The 21,143-nt window shown below is 42.3% G+C and overlaps 1 protein-coding gene across 2 annotated transcripts in view; it reads left to right on the top strand.

Moving 5' to 3' along the window:
* Positions 1-135: 135 nt before the first annotated feature.
* The window catches only part of HNF1B (HNF1 homeobox B), a 90,605-nt gene continuing 69,597 nt past the window's right edge, over positions 136-21,143 (top strand). The window contains exon 1 of one of the 2 annotated variants that reach the window (XM_026710264.2): positions 136-923. In XM_026710264.2, coding sequence (XP_026566049.1) covers positions 502-923 — 422 coding nt within the window. In that variant the 5' untranslated portion in view covers positions 136-501. The remainder of the gene's footprint in view (positions 924-21,143) is intronic. The other variant, XM_026710262.2, reaches the window with a different exon arrangement.

The following is a 21,143-nucleotide window of genomic DNA, read 5'->3' as shown; positions in this document are numbered from 1 at the left end:
CTAACCCGGGGCCGTCTGCGTCTTCCCGTCCCGTCCCCTTCTCTCTCTCTCTCTCTCTCTCTCTCAATCTCTCCCCCCACGCCCGTCCTTTGCATCCTGCCCACTTCATTTGCATCTCTTATATGGCCTAATGGAGAGCATCAAGAGGGAGTAGTAGTAGTAAGTAGGGAGGCCCCGCCGTTGCATTTGCACCGCAGAATCCGCCGCAAGAAACAGGTGTCAGCCGCGAGAGCTCTCGGGGACTTCCCGTTGCAAGCCGGATCGCGGGGCTTTGGGGGAGGGAGGCTGTGGGGGGGGTTTTTTGGTGTGTGTGAGGGGCTTTCCTTCCCCCTTTCCCTTTCCCTATCCTCCCCCTCCCCCCTTTTCTTTTTCTGCCCCTGTGTGTGTGTGTGTGTTTGTCTGTCTCTCTCTCTCTGTCTCTCACTGTCCTGTCCTGTCTGTTTGTCTCTCTTTTTTTTTACCTTTCCCTCCTTCCCTCCTTCCCTTCCTTCTGGGCTTAAAATGGTGTCCAAACTCAGCGCTTTGCAACACGAGCTCCTCAACGCTCTGCTCGCCTCCGGAGTCACCAAAGAGGTCTTGATTCAAGCGCTGGAGGAACTGATGCCTTCGACCAGCACCGGCGCAAGCAGCACCAACGCTCCGGCGGCCGGAGGTGGCGGCGGCGGCGGCGGCGGCGGCTACGGGGTAAAACTGGAAAACTTGCAGCTGTCGCCCAACGGAGGCGGCGGCGACGGCGGGACGGAGGCGGACAGCAAGCCCATCTTCCACACCCTGACCAACGGGCACAGCAAAGGCAGGCTGTCGGGGGACGAGGGGTCGGACGACGGGGATGATTTTGACACCCCGCAGATCCTGCGGGAGTTGCAGGCGCTCAACACCGAGGAGGCGGTGGAGCAGAGGGCCGAAGTGGAGAGGATGATCAGGTAAGGGAGGAGATTGGGGGGGCTGCGGGAGAAGGTAGCGCGGTAGAGCCAGTGTGCGCCTCCCCCGCAAGGGCGCGGGGTTCGGGAGAAAGTGATGGGAGGTTGTCCGAAAGGGGGAACGGAACGTTCAGAGTGGAACGTTCGGAATAGAACGTTGGGATAAAAGGAATGGAACGTTCCGGCCACACTGGATAGAATGTTCCGGCCACTGAATGCACGGCCTCATTTGCAAAAGTGCGCTTTCGCCGCCCTTCTCTGTACCCCTCGCAAAATAATACCGCGGGTGGCTTTTGTTTTTAAAAATTATTATTTTTAAACCGAACAGCCGTTCAGGTTTTGATTCCAAACGTTTTCTCTCTCCCCCCCGCCCACACCTTTGCTTTGCGCCTTTCCCTTCAAAGAATGAATGACTCGCTGTGTTTGCGTGCATGTGTAATACAAATGTACACAATTCGTTTACACAACTTTGTCCGCTTGTCTCCTTGTCGTTGTGCTGGGGGAAAGGATGACCGAGCCACGTGAGAGTTTCAATCGATTTTTATCTCTCTCTCTCTCTCACTCGCACACCCACAATCAAGGACAAGCGCCAGTTTAAAAAAGAAAAAAGAAAAGTACATAGCGCGGAGATAAATTTCTTTTTAACTGATTAAAATAATCCCAGCAAAACGAAATCAGGGTGGTTTTTTTTGTCTCTCGGGAGCAGCGCAATCCTTTTAAGTATTTACTGGCGAGGAGTTTAGGGATTGCAACTGTCCCCTAAGAGAGAACGTGAGCCTTTTCATGTTCCGAAATGATAACACCTGGAGGAGGCTAAATAATAAAATTAAGAATGCAGCAGCGCTAGAAAAGGATCATACTGTTATGATTATTTCTTTGCTTTGTTCTTATTTTCATTTTATTGGACGGGAGCAAAAGAGTTTTTGTAAGGAAAAGACGAAGAACTTGGGGGCAAAGTATAGTTTTGTAGAATTAACACTGAAATCATTTTAGACTAAAATTTAAAGTGGTTCTGCAGAGTTTATATATGGAAGATAGATATATGGAATATATATATGTGTGTGTGTGTGTAAGATAGATATAAATACCTAAGCCTAGAATTTTTCTATTGTTTTGTCTTGAGACAAAAATTCCATTAGAAACTCTCTAAAAATTATCTAAGGTAAAGATCAAATAAGCGGAAGGGACAGCCTTGGAAACAAGATTTGAAATACAGGCGGGAAATACCTCTTTCCTGTATCTATCTATGCAGAAATGCATAAAAGTGCCACAGGACAATATTTTATACCAATGAATAAAGTTGGTGGGATAAGCGTGTAAATTAAATTCTCCATGCTACGAAACCAGTCAAACATGAGCTGAACTGAATTTTGCGGCTTGGGGTGGGGTGGGGTGGGGTGTAGTAACTGATCCCCCCCCCCCGAGCCCGATCAATCTTGAGACAGGTCGAAAGCAATCGCACCTTATTCTAAGGTTCAGACCTAACACGTACGAACACGGTTGGTTGCGCTGAGGCTTTGACACGTGTTAATATGTAATGGCCGTACAATTCAGACATCCCTAAAGCTCTTTCAGATGTTAACAGGCCCTGTATTGTGTGTGTGTGTGTGTTTAATTTTGTAATATCCTCCAATGAATGTGTGATGGTTGCACACTGTCTAGGAACTAATAGCTGGGAGGTGGGTATCAGATGGAAGTTCAAGACAGCACTATCTTTTTCGTTCAAATAACTTAAAAGTATAAAACCAAAGGAGAATTAGTTCGCAGGCACCTTGGCGCCCTCTGAGCTTGGTTGTTTTCTTGCAGAAGTTTCCTTACCAGAACTAGGTTACTTCATTAGTAACATAACATAATGAGAGCAAATCCCACTCCCTTCAATCACTGATGATGTTACCTAGTTGGGTAATGAAACGTCTGCAAGGAAACAACCAAGCCCAGTGAGCACCAAGGACCCCTCATTTCAAGCCTGAGTTACAATTATTCTCCTTTATGGAAGTTAGTTTCCATTCCCACACCATTCCGTTTTAATGGAACCATAGGCTTACCTGATGTAAAAATAATAAATAAAATTACATTGATAGAAATTGCAGTGGTGGGGAAAAAGGGTGTGTGTGTGGGGTAACTTCCAAGGAACATGTTGAGGGCAGAGTCATTCAAACGCCATATATGTTAATTCTCTCCCCTCCTTCCCAAATATCGCCTCCAGTCAAGATGCCAAGAATCTTTGTGTCCAGAGTAGTAGTAATAGTAGTACCGTAGTAAGTATAAGTAATATCCGTTACCTATCAATTTCTAAAGATAGGCTTTGTGGAGAGAAAGGTGTGAATTTGATGAAAAGGAATCTAGCAATAATTAACTCCAGGTAAATCTTTTCACTTCCTAAGAATATTTTCTCCCTCCTTCTAATACCTTTTGTCCAGTAAAAACTTTCATCAGCTGTTGATTCACCAATACGAAAACACCTTTTTTTTTTTGGTTCGTTGAGGTCCTAAACATGCGTGTCCCGCGCCTGTGTGTGTGTGTGTGTGTAAAAATGCCAGCGCACACGCACCTACATACGTGTCTTCCAACTTAAGAGTCGAGCGGCTTTTGACAAGTTGGTTACTAATTATCCCTCGTCGTTTTGCGGAGCTTTTCCGCCCGTCCTTCCCTCTTTTTAGCAAAATATCAACTAAATAAACTGCTATTTATTAACCTGCCGCTCAGTTTAAAGTCAGGCTGGGGGTTTTAATTCTGTTTCTTCGCAAGTCAGTTTTATAGGAAGCCACCGGTTCAAAATTGGAGTTTTGGGGGGCCTTTTTTTTTTTGTGTTTTTTGCGAAAACGAAAGGTAACTTTTTACGTCTCCCTTAGAAGATAAACGTTTCCAGGTGGATCCTATTTACGGAAAGCGCTGGTTAAAATAACGATTGGGGTAAGAAGATCGCAGAGCGAATCTCTCTTCCAAATTCTTCCCATTAAGGAAATAAAAATAGAAAGCTTAGAGGGGTTTTAGGATTTAGCCCGTTTAAGAGAAATTAAATGCTTTTGGACTAAAGAAAGGTTTAACTTTTCAAGAAGGGTGCCGAAAAGTGGTTTTTAAACCTTAAGAGTCTGTGGGAAATATCTGATTGTTTTCCGAGTTCGCTCACAGAAACTAGTTTGCAATCGGGAGGGAGTATTATTTTTCCAAGCGGAGGGGAGGGGGGATTGTTTAGGATCGAAGCTAGCTTTTATTTAGCTACATTTCCATATTTCTTAAGCGCCCATCTCCTTCGTTCTTAGGCTTTTTTCCTATCGAGTTTGCTTTTCGGGACTTGGCGAACCCCAAAATTTTGATTTGGGGAATGAGGGGCGCTTCAACGGACAAAGCCGGGCAGGATCGGGAGTCTGGAGAAAAGGAGAAGTGGGCGAAAAATTATTCGGGAGTTTTTGTTTTTTTCTCTGCTTGCCACCGCGATCCTGTCGCGGGCCTTGAACAGGCTGGCTTCGAGGGCTTTCGATTTAGGGATTCCCCCAGTCCAGAGCCAACCGAAGGAGGGCGCCGAGTTTAAGAGTGCCAGTCTCTCCGCTGTTCCTATATTCAGCGCGGTGCGACCGGAGGCCCGCGGCCGTCGGAATTGAACTCACAGCCTGGGCATAAAGAGTGGCCTTCTGAATGGCTTAGGGTCGGCTTTGCCCAACACCTGCCAAACTCCCAGGTCCTTGGGAAGGACTTGAGAGGTGGATTTAAAAAATAAAAAAAAAGCCAAATCCACCTCGACTGCGCGACGAGCCGTAATAATCTCATTCTTATTCCTTGGTGCTCTCTGAGTTTAGTTGTTTTCTTGCAGAAGTTTCGTTACCTAAACTAGGTAGCATCATCAGTGCTACCCTATTTTGGGTAATGGACTGTCTGCCAGGAAACAAACAAACCGAGAGCACCAAGCGTACATTTCAACTCGGAGGCATTTACAAATATTCCCCTTTATTGGTATTCCTTCTCCATCTGTTCTGAAGGGCTGTAGAAATATTTAGAATTAGTTATTTTGTTCAAAACCGGTTCTCCTTCAACAATTTTCTCTCTCTCTCTCTCTCTCTCTCTCTCTCTCTCTCTCTCTCGCTCATTCTCTCTCTCTCTCATTCTCTCTCTTTCTCCCCCTCCCTCCCTCCCTCCTTCTCTCTCTCTCTCTCTGTCCCACTCTTATACTCTTATTCTCTCTCTCATTCTCTCTCATTCTCTCTCTCATTCTCTCTCATTCTCTCTCTCATTCTATCTGCCCCACTCTTATTCCCTCTCTTATTTCCTCTCTCATTCTCTCTCTCTCTCCTCCTCCCCCCTCTCATTCTCTCTCTCTGTCCCACTCTTATACTCTTATTCTCTCTCTCATTCTCTCTCATTCTCTCTCTCTCTGCGCCACTCTTATTCTCTCTTATTCATTCCCTCTCTCATCCCCCTCCCTCTCTCTTATTCTCTCTCTCTGTCCCACTCTTATTCTCTCTCTCTTATTCTCTCTCTCATTCTCTCTCTTATTCTCTCTCTCTCTGTCCCACTCTTATCTCTCTCTCTTATTCTCTCTCATCTCTCTCTTATTCTCTCTCTCTGTCCCACTCTTATTCTCTCTCTTATTCTCTCTCTTTGCCCCACTCTCTCTCTCACTGCGTCTGTCTGTCTGAAATCGCGGTTTATTCAGTGGAGACGGCCTAATCGTTAAAAGTTAGGTAAAACTTTTTCCCGGAGCGGGGGTGATTGATCTGATTTTAACGCACCGAAATCCTTCTTCGAGGCGAAGAGGTTGAAGGGCAGAAAAGAGAATTACAAAAAAATAAATAAGAACATCAAGTAAGCGCCCTTCTCAATCCGGTTTCCCCCGGATTAGCCCAAGCACCTTAAACGGAGCGAGGGCACGGACTGTATATAAATCGCCTGGAAGGGCCCCTTGAAATTATCTAGGACTTCCTAAGTGGAAAATAACTTCTGAAAAGAACCCCCCCCCCTTTTACCATACAAACACACACACTTCTCATTTCCTCCGTTTACACTGTCCCTTTACATTTAAAAGTTTGAAAAAAAAACCATCATCCCCAATACGACTTCAAGGCGACTCCGATCCATCCCATCTTTCGGGATGGAATAATTCGAGAAACCTCTGGGTGGTTTTGGACTACAGCACCCATCCGCCCCTACCGACGCAATCCGTGGCGACGGGGGAAGGGCCGCTAAGTAATGCAAAGAATCTGGAAACCTTGCTTCATTTTCCCCTGTGGTTTTAACTCAGTGAGGTTTGATTTCTGAATTAGAAGTAGCAATGCCCGAGTGCAAAACCTTTTTTTTTTGTTTTTTTGCTTGTGCAGCCACTTCGATGAACTCTCTAACCTTTGTTTACCTGGCTGGTTTTCCTTACCTTTCTTCCCAAGGGTTCTCTGGCAGCCTCTGTACCTTTCAGCACACCCTTAGGTAGGTCAACTCAAAAGTAAACCCCATTGAGATCAAAGGAACTGGAGTATTTGTTTGTACAGGACAGTCTGCAACCCAGGACAGCAGAACTGAGAACTTTCAGGGAATCTAGTTAAATCTTAGAGTTGGTGGTGGTCACCAAAAGCTTCAGCCAGGTGCGGTTTGCCCCAGGTGTGCAGTTTGGTTACCTTTTGCTTTTTTTTTTTTCCCCGCTTGGTTTTGGTTGTGGCTTAATGAGTTGTATGAACCCAGCTGGTTAGGTTGTGCTTCCTATAAATTGAAAATCGTGTGTCGCCGGTTTAGAGTAGAATAACTAACTGCGCTTGATTAAATTAAATCTACCCAATTGTTTTACTGTAATTTATCTGGATTTAATGTATTGGTCTGAATAATATCTTTGCTTTAGCAATTGGTGCAAAGAAATTCCGTGACAAAAATCCAATTGGGGTTGTTTTTTAAAGCCAAAAATATTTAAAGGGGTCGACCCTAAACTAACTTGGAATCTTAACACAGCCTTTGATATTTGCAAAGGATTAATAACCTGTTTAGTTTCATCTATTTTGAAATTCCTCTGTACCTCGAAATTCCCTATTTTGTCTTATTTTGTTTTGATTCTTCCTATAATGAACGTTTAAGGTTTGTGCCTTGCTTTCTTTTTGCTATTTATAATCCCTACAAAAAATACAGACACACAACTGACATGCTGTCATAAAGGGAAGGAGATAAATAATATAATGGGTGGAAAGCTGAAGGATAAGGAGGGAAATAAATAAAAATCAAATTAACAATCTGTTAGACTTTTCGGTAGTTAAACAATGCGAACCGCTGCAGAAGTATTTACTTCCTCTGACAACTTCAGGTATATATTTTTATTAGAGAATTCAGTATGCTTTTTTTTTTTTTGCCAAAAAACTCAATGACCAAAAAAAGAGCAAAAATAAAAGATGCATTTATTTTAATCCCATTCCTCAATACTGTGATAGGCTTCCCAAATGTCTTGGAAGTGTGCAAAGAGAAAATACATTTGGGAGGGGGAAGGAAAGAGATTCGGACACTCACTAAAACAGAGCTGGAAGGGATCTTGTAGGTCATCTAGTCCAACCCCCTGCCCAAGCAGGAGACCCTACACCATTTCAGACAAATGGCCATCCAGTCTCTTTTTAAAAAACTCCAGTGATGACGCACCCACAACTTCTGGAGGCAAATTGTTCCACTGATTAATTATTCTCACTGTCAGGAAATTTCTCCTTAGTTCTAAGTTGCTTCTCTCCTCGATTAGTTTCCACCCGTTGTTTCTACTTGTGCCTTTTGAGAATAGCTTGACTCCCTCTTCTTTGTGGCAGCCCCTGAGACAGTGGTGGGAATCAAAAAAATTTACCACCAGTTCTGTGGGCGTGGCTTGGTGGGCATGGCGTGATAGGTGTGGCAGGGGAAGGATACTGTAAAATCTCCATTCCACTCCACTCCTGGGGGAAAGTTACTGCAAAATCCCCATTCCTTCCCCACCCCACTAACCTGCTTTCCAGCTCCGTTCTCCTGTGCAGGGCAACCAAAGAAGACCCAGCCAATCAGCTGGGACTCGGGAGGCAGAGAATAAATGGGGGCGGGGCCAGTCAGAGGTGGGATTTGCCGGTTCTCCAAACTACTCAAAATTTATGCTACCGGTTCTCCAGAACTGGTCAGAACCTGCTGAATACCACCTCTGCCCTGAGATATTGGAACACTGCTATCATATCACACCTAGTCCTTCTTTTCACTAGACTAGAAGACATACCCAAATTCCTGTTACTGTACTTCGTATGTTTTATCATCCGGTCCCCTAATCCTCTTTGTTGCTCTTTTTTGCACTCTTTCCAGAGTCTCAACATCTTTTTTATGCTATGGTGACCAAACCGGGATACAGCATTCTAAACTCTGCTCTTACTAAGGCTTTATAAAGTGGTACAGGCGACTTACAACTCTTCGTTTAGTGACCATTCAAAATTACAACGGCTCTGCAAAAAGTGACATATGACCATTATTCATACTTTATGACCATTGCCGCATCCCCATGGTCACGTGATTTACATTCAAATGCTTGGCAAACTGACTCACATTTATGACGGTTGCAGTGTCCTGAGCTCATAGGATTCCCTTTGGCGACCTCCTGACATGCAAAGGAAGTGGGGAAATCAGATTCACTTAACAGTCCTGTTCCTGATTTAAGAACTGCAGTGATTCACTTAACAAACATGGCGAGAAAAGTCATAAAATGGAGCAAATTCACTTAACACGTCTCACTTAACAACATAAGTTTTGCACTCAATTGCGGCCGTAAGTTGAGGACTACCTGCACAATGCTTTCCCACAGTTAATTTAACTGGGGTTTACTTAATTAACCCAGCCTGTCTCTTCCAACCTCCAAAAATGGAAAGCAGTATAGCCTTATGTTCGGATTTGAGTAACTTGGCTAATTGCCTGCTTACAAGTAAGTGTTTAAGAAGTAAATCTGTCTCTTGTATACTTGAACCACACCGCATAAACTTCCAGCACGTGGGACTCTGGCTGTTATTAATTTATTTCTATAAATCATCAACAGAAAGATACACAAATGCTTGTGCTTTTTTTAAAAAAGGTGAACAATTTATTTGCAAAGCTGTAAATCCAAACCATCCAGAAGTTGTATAGTATATAGACAGTGCATGTCTATGGGTGTCAGAATCTTGGTTGAACAGAAAATCTACCCCCCCCACAAAAAAGAGAATATTTTCCTTTTCTAGTCTTAGATGAAAGAACAGAAATGCAGTCGTCGTTGGTCCTTATCCTGCTGGGAATTTTCTCAAATATTGTCTCAGATTCTAGCTGTGTTTTCCCAGGGTAGAAAAATGACCATGCTATTAATTCTTAATCCAGGTGTTTTTATCTCTGGTGGGACAGGTCTATCAGGACAACCTGGCCTACCTAATTATTGGACGGAGCATACTGCTTCCGTTTCTGCCTTTCAGCCCCAATCCAGGGGCCTTTGCAGGCAGTCGCTTTTGCAACAAACTATTTTTGTGTTAAATGTATGTTTTATTTCTTTGTCGGTAAAACATAAATTTAACTCTTAATCCAGGTGATAGAAAAGTACAGGCATATATCAGCTCTGGACTGGAATTCAACGACTTGATAAAAGGAGACTCAATTTTTATTTTCTAAGGAAATAAGAGAACTCTTTAAACGGCAATAGCAACATCCAAGGATATAAAGAAAAGGTTTTGGTTAACATACATACATACACACACACACACACACACACACACATATATATATATATATATATATATACACACACACACATACATACACACACACACACACACACACACACACACACACATATATATATATATATTGCAAGCCACAAAGCCAAGGTTGGCATATTGATTCAGATGAAAATTGTTCAGAATTCCTATGACTGGTTGCTATGTTCATAAAAGTCTAACCTGTAGGAAGTATTTTTTGGGGGGGTATGGGTAATCCTCCACTTACAATCCCAATCGAGACCAAAATTTCTCTTGCTAACCAAGACAGCTAAGTTAAGTGAGTTTTGCCTCAATTTACGACCTTTCTCATCACCGTTGTTAAGTGAATCGCTGCGATTGTTTGGTTAGTAGCCGTCATTGGATACGACATGGGCAGCAAATAAATTTCATAATAAACAAATACATTTCATAATAAATAAATAAACTTCATAATAAATAATAAATAAATTTCATAATAAATAATAAATAAATTTCATAATAAATTTTCATAAATAGTTTTCAAAATAAATAAATTGATATCTCTATATATCTCTATATATCTCTGTGTGTGTGTGTGTGTTTGTGTATGTGTGTGTAATGTATATATGTATACACACACACACACACACACACACACAAAAATATGACACGTATCATATTTCTTAACTGCCCATTCTCCTTTCTTTGGGTGCTGCATAATATAGTCAATACAATCAGAATGATTTAAGTTTAAAAAGTTAAAATGAATGCGAATACACGCACAAACACCCACACATACAAAGGAATAAATACATAAAGGGCAGAAATGCCCTTCACCTAAAGGGAACTTTCTGCCACTGTTAGAAAAAACAACACAGATGAGTTGAGTGTAATGGGAGCATAAGGTGCTGTCTTTGGCTGAGACAGACCACTTGTTCATCCAATAAAGGAGAATATTTATAGCTCGGGGTTGAAATGAGGGGTCCTTGGTGGTCTCCAAGCTTGGTTGTTTTCTTGTAGGAGTTACATTACCACACCGGGTAATATTATCAGTGCACTAATGTTGTTGTTACCTAGTTTGAGTAATGAGGTATCTGCAAGAAAACAGCCAAACCAAAGGCCCCTCACTTATTCTTCATTTTCAATAACTGTGGCTTTTCAGCAATTGGTTACTATGGGGAGTCTTTGGCTTACGGCCAATTGCTTAATCACTGTTCAAAGTTACAACCTACCTGACAAAAGGGAACATCACCTGGATCCAAAGTTCTGACAGTTCCTCCCCTCAGCGGTCATGTGACCGTACTTCGGGTGCTTAGCAACACAGACAAAATATACTATGGACATCAGCAGTCTCACAGTATCCCAAAACCACTTATAGTGTCCTAAAACCTCTTACAATGGTTTTGCGGAGAACAGGCACCTCCATCTTTTCAGCAAAACTGTAGCGAAAAACGGGTAGGCTTAACAACCACAAAAACAACCACCACATAAAGTCATGAATCAGACTGATCCAGTGACCAAACCCTTTTACAACTGTTATGACTTAAGGATCGTAATGGGCAGTTGGGCTCCATTGTAGTCGTAACTTAAGGACAGTTTGCTTAGGAGTGACCAAACGTTGAGGTTCGGCCGTTGTGATGAAACTTGCACTCTGTGCCTAAGGAGCGGCCTTTCCTGTAGCAGAACAGATCGGTGCATTATGTTCTTTAAAAAGTCTTCAGCTGCCACATTGCAAAAAAAAAAAAGCAAATAATGCAAAGGAGCAGAAAAAGGAGATCCAGATCAAAGATCAATTTGCCCTCATCTCAATGAGGGCAAATATATAATTATATATGTGTGTATATGTGTATATGTATATATGTATATGTGAATATATGTATATATGTATAATATTTGTTTTGTTAAGTTTTCGCGGGTACTTACATGTGTGGTATTCAGCTTTGTTTGGGTATTTTCCCACGTCATTGTAGTTGTGCTTTTAAAGTTGTAGCAACATTTCGGCAGAATCTCATCTGCCATCATCAGGCTTCTGTATTGTGTTTGTCTGTGAGTCAGACTTTCACAGCCGTTTCAGTTTTAAATTTGGGGCTAGCTGTAGGCTAGCACAATACAGAAGCCTGATGATGGCAGATGAGATTCTGCCGAAACGTTGCTACAACTTTAAAAGCACAACTACAATGACGTGGGAAAATACCTGAACAAAGCTGAATGCCATACATGTAAGTACCTACAAAACTTGAGAATATATATATATATATTCTCAAGTTTTCGTGGGTACTTATTATTAATTATTAATATTATATAAATATAAATATAAATATAAATAAAAGCAGAATCCCACTCACATGTCATCACAAAATCTCCAGAATCATCAAGCCTACAAACTTGAAATTTGGCATGTATGTTCCTCTTGGCTTCTAGGTGCTCACTAAGAAAGGATTTCTCAAAATGACCATAAGAGCATTAATATTTCCTATATTATTATTAACATGCTCTGATGTTAAGGAGTTCTACTCCCCCTCCCCACCTGAAAAGAAATCTGTTCCAAATGCAAAACACAAACAGAAGGCAGGAGTTTCAGTTTTAGTTTCAGAGCACCAAGCAGCTTCAGTACAGAAAAGTTGAGCTAAGCCATGCCCAGGCTCCTTGCTGTCTCCTTCTTGCTCATGCAGAAAATACTCTTTCAGTTTCCAAACAGCCCTCAACTCTCTCACGCACTGACAGGACACTAGCCAGATGAATACCAATGGATGCTGGTGGGTAGAGGCAGAATTTCTCCCTCCCTTATTTTACTCCCCAAGAGCTAAGCCGGACCACATAGTTTTGTAGTGAAGCACAGGTATCGAGCTAGTTGTGATATAAAATCAAGGATTTACCAGTATTCAGTTGTCTACTTTTCTAACTACAATTTTCAAAGAACTAGTTAATGCTAATCCAGTTTATATATCTGGGCTAACTGAAAGCTTGTTTGCAACTGAGTGTCCTGTGTAAATCCAGTTTGGTCTATAAAGCTCACTGATTTATTTTAGCTTAGTATGTTACCTGTCAGCCATGGTTGTTCCCATAAATGACAGCTAAATTGAGCAGCATGTGTGAACCAGGTTTTAATTTCAGGCATTAGAAAACACTAGAAATCTTGCACGTTTGAAGCTGAGTAGACATAGTTTTTTATTATAGACAATGCAATTACACAGGATAGCCCCATAGGAAACTATGGAGGGGGGAGGCTCGTTTGTGATTCTCCATTTGTGGACCATGATTGCTTACCTATAATCTGGATAAACACTGCGCTTTTTAAAACTTCCTTCCAGCATCTCTGTCAGTTCATCCGCATGGCTTAAAAAAAACAGGCTAGAAACCAGGAGTTTTGTGTGTTATAATCTGGCTTTAGGCATGAAAGCCAGCTGAGTGACTTTGGCCCAATGACCAGGAGACTGTGAGTTCTAGTTCCACCCTTAGGCATGAAAGCTAGCTAAGTGATTTTGGGTCTATTACCAGGAGACTGTGAGTTCTAGTTCCACCCTTAGGCATGCAAGCCAGCTAAGTGATTTGGGATCTATCACCAGGAGACTGGGAGTTCTAGTTCCAGCCTTAGGTATGAAAGCCAGCTGAGTGACTTTGGGCAATCATCAGAAGACTATGAGTTGTAGTCCCACTCTTAGGCATGAAAGCCAGCTGAGTAACTTTGGGTCTATTACCAGGAGACTGTGAGTTCTAGTCCCACCCTTAGGTATGAAAGCCAGCAGAGTAACTAGGCAATCACCAGGAGACTGTGAGTTCTAGTTCTATCCTGAGGCATGAAAACCAACTGAATGACTTTGGGTCTATCATCTGGAGACTGTGAGTTCTAGTTCCACCCTTAGGTATGAAAGCCAGCTGAGTGACTTTGGGCAATCACCAGGAGACTGTGAGTTCTAGTCCCGTCCTTAGGCACCAAAGCTAGCTGAGTGACTTTGGGTCATTCTCTCACACCCAACCCACCTCACAATGTTCTTGTTTTGGGGAAAATAGGAGGAGGAAGGTATGTTGGATATGTTTTGTCATTTTATTTGTGAAAATAATAAAGGCGGGATACAAATAAATAAGCATTCTCCTCCTTTTATTTCCAACAAAATTAAATGTGGTTCAGTTCCTGCAGAATTCAGAGAACTGCCAAAGTCTGTCCCTACCGACTGGAAGGCAATTCCTTCATTGCATGTTACCATCAAAGCTCCAAGTGGAAATTTACAATCAGATTATAGCCCGAAGCCTAATAACTCCATGGCTATTAAAATAATGCATTTCAGAGGAACTATCCCTCAGTGTAAGAGCATTCAAGTGAAACTTAAGGTGTCTGGCAACTACATTGTACATTCTACATTGTAGAAGAGTCCATTTCAGATTTGAGGGGTACCCCAGAGTTAATCTAGCCCAACCCCTATATGATAAGATTCAATGCAGGATGAACAACCCAGGATGCAACTTGGGTTTTGACACCACTGCTTCTCCAAATGAGGGTGTCTCCTACAGGTAGTCCTCCACTTGGGACCACAATTGAGACCGAAGTGTCTGAGGCTAAGCAAGTTTTGCCTCCATTTTTCAGAAGGTTTTGCCTTCATTTTAGACCTTTCTTGTCACCGTTGTTAAGTGAGTCACTGCACTTGTTATGCTAGTAGCAGGCTTGTTAAATGAATCTAGCTTCCCTCTTGACTTTGCTTGTCAGAAGGTTGCAAAAGGGGATACTGAAATCGTCATAAATATGAACCAGTTGTCACACATCTGAATTTTGATTACGTGACCACAGGGATGCTACAGCAGTCATTAAGTGTGAAAAACAGTCATAAAACACTTCCCCCCCCATGCTACTGCAACTTCGAACGGTCACTAAGCGAATGATTGTAAGTTGTAAGTTGAGGACTACCTGTACTATCAAGTAGCTTGTAACATTTGTGCATTTCATCCAATCTTTTGCTGAATGTTGCAAAATTGAGTCCCAGCTGATCGGCTTGGTTTTCTTTGGTTGCCCTGCCCAGGAGAATGGAGCTGGAAAGCAGGTTAGTGGGGTGGGGAGGGAATGGGGGTTTTGCAGTATCCTTCCCTGCCACGCCCACCAAGCCACACCACGCCCACCAAGCCACGCCCACAGTACCAGTAGTAAAAAAATTTGAATCCCACCACTGGCGTGGAAGGGGAAATCGGCTGCAGGGGTTAAAAATTGTGAATATTTTGGTAAGAACCCGATTTCATCATGGAGAAGCATTCGTGACTAGAGGTTCTACCGTATTTGGTATGATCTTTGCACTCATCGCTCCATCCTGATTTATGACAGTTGCAGTTTCCCAGGATCCTCTTTTGTCCCCTTCTGACAAGCAAAGTCCATAAGGATGCCAGATTCACTTAACAATCATGTTACCAACTTAACAAATGCAACGATTCACTTAACAGTGGCAAGAAAGGCAGAGAAATTGGACAACAATTCACTTATCATCTGTCTCGCTTAACAGCAGAAATCTTAGACTCAATTGTGTTCGTATGTTGAGGAATATCTGTAAAATAAGTCACTGACATCCTAGATTTATTTTTTCTTTATTTCTTAAATTTACATGCCACCCATTTTGCTGTCTGAAGCTTAGATCCATCCTCTGAGTTTTAAAAATTGTGCAATGCCCATTACTTAACTCAGCATGTCAGGTGAACAGGGCTACTAAATATAAAATAAAGATTTTTGAAATATTTTTTTAAAAATATAAATACTCTGGTATAGGAGGTGTTTTCTTTTCAACTCTGAGCAGGACAAAGTAATTCCAACAAAGGGTCTAGTCTTTGACTATTTCCTCCATGCTAACCTCGCGTCAAAAATAGCCAAATTTGAAAGATGTTTTAGTGTGTCGTTTAAGGAAAATGCATCCATGATGCCACCAGATTTTAATGTACAATGTCCATGGGGCAAAAATGGAGCATTTAAAATAAAGGTGAGCAGCATATGGTTTTCAAAAGATAACAGGATAAAACAATTGGAAGAGATCTTGAACGTCTTCTAGTCTGACTCCTGGTCATGCAGGAAATCCTAGACCATTTCACGCAAATGCTTGTCCAATCTCTTCTTAAAAGCTTCCAGTGTTGGGTCATTCACAACATCTGGAGGAAAGGTTAACTGGTTAATTGTTCTCCCTGTAAGGAAATTTCTCCTTGGTTCTAGGTTGCTTGTCTCCTTGATTAGTGTCCATCCATTCGTGTCCATCCGTTGCTTCTTTTCCTGCCTTCGGGTGCTTTGGAGAATAGCTTGACCCCCCTCTTCTTTGTGATAGCCCTTTAGATATTGGGATAATTGATTGCAATATACACCATCCCTCATTACTGGTTTTCTACTGAGATGAGTTAACTTGATAAGGCTTCCATCTCTGCTCTCAAAATGGGTTGGAAATAAGATTTGGAGAACTCCCAGTTGCGATCTGGGGAATTGTGTCAAGTCATCTGCCAGACAAGGAATAATGGATGGAAACTGACCAAGGGGAGATTCAACCTAGAAATAAAGAAAGAAAGAAAAATGAATGAATGAATGAATGAATGAAGAAAGAAAGAAAGAAAGAAAGAAAGAAAGAAAGAAAGAAAGAAAGAAAGAAAGAAAGAAAGAAAGAAAGAAAGAAAGAAAGAAAGAAAGAAAGAAAATGACAGTGAGAGCAATCAACCAATGGAACAGCTTGCCTTCAGAAATCATGGGAATTTCATCACTGGAGGCATTTAAGAAGAGATTGGATTGCCATTTGTCAGAAATGGTGTAGAGTCTCCCGCTTGGGCAGGGGGTTGGACTAGATGACCTAGAAGGTCCCTTCCAACTCTGTTAATCTGAATTGATCTGAACTTTGAAAAAGATTAAGGGGTCCTAGTGGACTACCCCATAAGTACTGGTCAGCAATGTGCTGCAGCTGCCAAAAAAGACAAAGTCATTCTGGTTTATATCAACCGAGTGATACCATAGCATCAAGATGATGAGAAGTGATCATGCCCTCTTATACTTTTTTTTTAATACTGCACATTAGTGAGTCCACACTTGGAATACTGAGTCCAGTTTTGGTCACCACTATATCAAATATGAGTGCAGAGTAGAGAAACAAAGATGATAAAAGGTCTGGAGGCTAAATTATAGGATGAGCAGTTGAAGGAGCTAGATACATCTAGTCTATTGAAGAGAAGGATTAAGAGGGACATGATAACTGTCTTCCAGTACTTGAGGGTCTGTCACAGAGGGGGGAAAAAAAGGGGGCGGGGTGTCAACTTACTCTTCAAAGCACCAGAGGGCAAGAAAAGAAGGAATGGATAGAAGCTTGTTAAAGGGAGATCCAATCTAGTAGAAAAAAAAAAAATTCCTGACAGTGAGAACAATTTAATCAATGAATAATAGAATAGCAGAATAACAGAATTGGAAGGGACCTTGTTGGTCATCTAGTCCAACCCCTTGCCCAAGCAGGAGACCCTACACCATTTTTGACAGATGGCAGTCCAGTCTCTTCTTAAAAACCTCCAGTGATGGAGCACCTACAACTTCTGAAGGCAAACTATTCCATTGGTTGATTGTTCTCCCTGTCAGAAAGTTTCTCCTTATTTCCAGGTTGAATCTCTCTTTGTTCAGTTTCCATCCACTATTCCTTGCCTGGCCTTTGGGTGCTTTGGAAAATAGCTTGACCCCTTCCTCTCTGTGGCAGCCCCTCAAATATTGGAAGACTGCTATCTTGTCTCCCCTGGTCCTTCTCTTCACTAGCTTGTCTCCCGGAAATTGTGGGTGCTCTTATCACTGAAGGTTTTCAAAAATAGTCCGGACAACCATTCAACTGGTGTGGTATAAGTACTCCTGCCTTGAGCAGAGGTTGGACTAGAAGACCTCAGAGGGCCCTTCTAACCCAATGATTCTATGTTCTAAAACAAATGCGATTTTAAAACCGAAACTAAGCTCCTGTCTTAAAAGGCCTAAGCAAAACAACAGCAAACTTTCCCTTGTTAATCTATGAGGAAGGAGATTCCCTATGCTGGTTATTCATTAGTCGTACTGATAAAAGGACTTCCCTGGAAGTTTAATATCTGCCTTTATTTATATACTTGGGTGTTGATCAAATGAAATGACTGAAGGATATTTGTGCCAACTTGTAAGCATGTATTTGCATACAAATTGTTCAGAATGTTGCTGGCTGATTCACTTCCATTTGTTCCATCCATTTGTTTTTTTGAGCATTTATTTGTCTGCAGCTTTTCGTGGTCTAAAGTAGTCGTCTACTGCAGGGGTCTCCCACCTTGGAAATTTTAAGACTTGTGGACTTCAACTCCCAGAGTTCCTCAGCCAGCTGGCTGAGGAACTCTGGGAGTTGAAGTCCACAAGTCTTAAAGTTGCCAAGGTTGGAGACCCCTGGTCTACTGGATTGAACTGGAGATGCTACACAGCAGCCACCCGGAGCAGATGAGTTTCAGACTAAAGGAAATGCAAGGGACCTTGAAGAGACTAGTGGAACCAATGGAACAAATTGCCAAATTGCCACAAGTTGTGGGTTGCTCCATCACTGGAGGTTTTAAAGAAGAAATTAGAAAGCCATTTGTCTGAAGTGGTATAGGGCCGTGATGGCGAACCTATGGCATGCGTGTCCGAGGTGGCACGCAGAGCCCTCTCAATGGCCATGTGCACCATTGCCAGCTGCTCTTCTGGTTTCTGGCCAGCTGGGTGCCAGAATGCTGGAAAATGCCCCCCCAACCCCCCCCCCCCCCAAACAGGCCATTTGGGGGCTGTTTTTGAGCCATTTTCCAAACCGTTTTCCATCCGTTTTGGCCTTTTTGGGGTCATTTGTGGCATGAAAAATGGCCTGTAAACGGTCTGTAAAACAGCCCAGAAAATGGCTCGAAAATAGCCCAAAAACAGCCCGAAAACTGCCTGAAAACAATCCAGAAAACGGCCAAAAACCAGGCCATTTTTCAAGCCATTCTCTGGGCTGTTTTCCAGGCTGTTTTGGGGGTCATTTTTGGTGTGAAAAATGGTCTGTAAATGGCTGGAAAATGGCCCGGAAAACGGCCTGAAAACAGTTCACAAGATGGCCTGAAAATGGTCCCCCAAATACTCAAAAACCGGACATATGCGCACCCGCCAGATGGTCTTCAGTTTTCCAGTGCTCCGGCACGTGCGTCCCAGTTTGGGTGCTTGGTGCCGAAAAGGTTCGCCATCTCTGGTCTAGGGTTTCCTGCTTCAGCAGGGGGTTGGACTAGAAGACCTCCAAGATCCCTTCCAACTGTGTTATTCTATTTACATGTCCTACATGACAAGACCCAGCTACATTCTGCAAGAATACCCACAACACACAACCAACTTTTCAAATAGGCCCCACCAGATCAAAGTTGGCTGGAGACTCTTTTTAGCTGCTTGTGCAAAATGAGCAAAATGTGATTTTGTAGCCTGTTTTGTGATTTTAATCACAATTGGAGGCCTTACACATTGCCCTCAACTCAATGTTACGTTGATCAAAAGACAGCATTTGAATCCAGGGCAAATACACAGATATCAGGGACAACAAGAGAGAACACTTGCCCACAGAACTTAATCTATTTATGTAGTCGGTTTGCAGCAGTTTAGCCAAGATTTCTGGTCCATTTTTTAAAACTATAAAAAAGATGTTCACAGTCACATTCTATAAAAAGTACAGAGAAGAGCAACCAGGATGATTAGGGGGACTGGAGGCTAAAACATACGAAGAATGGTTACAGGAACTGGGAATGGCTAGTCTAGTGAAGAGAAGGACCAGGGGAGACAGGATAGCAGTCTTCCAATATTTGAGGGGCTGCCACAGAGAGGAAGGGGTCAAACTATTTTCCAAGGCACCTGAAGGCCAGACAAGGAATAATGGATGGAAACTGGAAATAAGGAGAGATTCAACCTGGAAATAAGGAGAAACTTTCTGACAGTGAGAACAATCAACCGATGGAACAGAAGTTGCCTTCAGAAGTTGTGGGAGCGCCATCACTTGAGACCTTCAAGAAGAGATTGGTCTGCCATTTGTCAGAAATGGTGTAGGGTCTCCTGCTTGGGCAGTGGGGTTAGACTAGTTTAAATGATTTTTCCATGCTGCTGGGCGATTGTGTCTTTTTGTGCTGCAAGATTCGGGCATCTCATTTCAGGATACTTTTAGCAGTTTGCTTTAATTTGTTTAGAACGACTTTCCTCTCTCCTTTGTTGAATCCATTGAAGGACATGTTAGATTTCCCCTCTATAAATAAATAGATGCAAACTTTAACTGAATGGTGAGGAGCAGAGAAGACAGAAAGGGGTGAAAGTCACTTTTTGTTGTAACTTTGAATGGTCACTAAATGAACTGCTGTAAGTTGAGGACTACTGTATGCAAGAAAGGTAACCATTGATTATTTTTTTTAAAGGCACCACTCTAAACTGTGTGCACACTGGCCACAAGGGGTGTTGACCCTGGTTTTCACTTATCCCGGAAGGATCTGGTGGCACTTTTTCAGGCTACAAGTCGTCTTCAACTTACAACCACAACTGAGTGCAAAATTTCTGTTGCTAAATGAGATACCTGTTAAGTGAGTTTTCCTCCATTCTACAACCTTCCATGCCACAGTTGTTAAGTGAATCACTGTGGTTATTAAGTTAGTAACCTGGTTGTTAAGCAAATCTGGCTTCCCCATTGATTTTGCTGGTCTGAAGGTCGCAAAAGCGGATCACATGACCCCGGGACACTCCAACCGTCATAAATCTGAATCATTTGCCAAGCGTCTGAATTTCCATCACGTGACCATGTGGATGCTGCAATGGTCATAAGTCTGAAAAACGGACGTAAGTCCCTTTTTCCAATGCTGTTATAATTTGAACGGTCACTAAATGAACAGTTGTAAGTCGAGGATTACCTGTAACACATTTTGTTAGAAGGCAGAATCTTTAGTCAGGTGTCCTCCCTTACTTGACAAGCTCAGCCTGCACTCGTTTTTCAGAGAGGCAGGTTGCAGTCCAAAGTTTCTCTCCTGTGCAAATAAAAATTATGGCCCCGTAAGAGACTTTGCTCTCAGCTTGAATTAAGAGAGACTATTACACTAACCTAAGAAGTTTATGTGAGCTGCTTTTTCACTAAATACCACATGCAGAGAATAAAATAAGTGAATTTCTAGTCTAGATGCTTCTAGACAAGACGGGAGACACCTAAATCTAATAAATAAATATCTCTATATAAAAGCGAAATATCACTCATGCATCATCACAAAATCTCCAGAACCGTAAAGCCTACAAACTTGAAATTTGGCACGTATGTTCCTCTTGGCTTCTAAGGGCTCACTAAGAAAGGATTTTTCGAAATGACCACCAGAGCTATTACTATTTCCTATATTGTTATTATTAACACACACTGATGCTAAGGAGTTCTACTTCCCCTCCCCATCTGAAAAGAAATCTGTTCCAAATGCAAAACACAAGCACTGGAGATTCAGTTTTCATTTCACAGCACCAAGCAGCCTTAGAACAGTTGAGCTAAGCCACGCCCAGGCTTGCTGTCTCCTTCTTGCTCACATAGAAAATACTCTTTCAGTTTCCAAACAGCCCTCAACTCTCTCA

Source organism: Pseudonaja textilis, chromosome 1 (genome assembly GCF_049901715.1).
Source record: "Pseudonaja textilis isolate UNSWEBS1 chromosome 1, rPseTex1.2, whole genome shotgun sequence".
NCBI lineage: Eukaryota > Metazoa > Chordata > Lepidosauria > Squamata > Elapidae > Pseudonaja > Pseudonaja textilis.
Note: the sequence above shows the minus strand (reverse complement) of the source record. Positions and strands in the feature narration are given on the sequence as shown.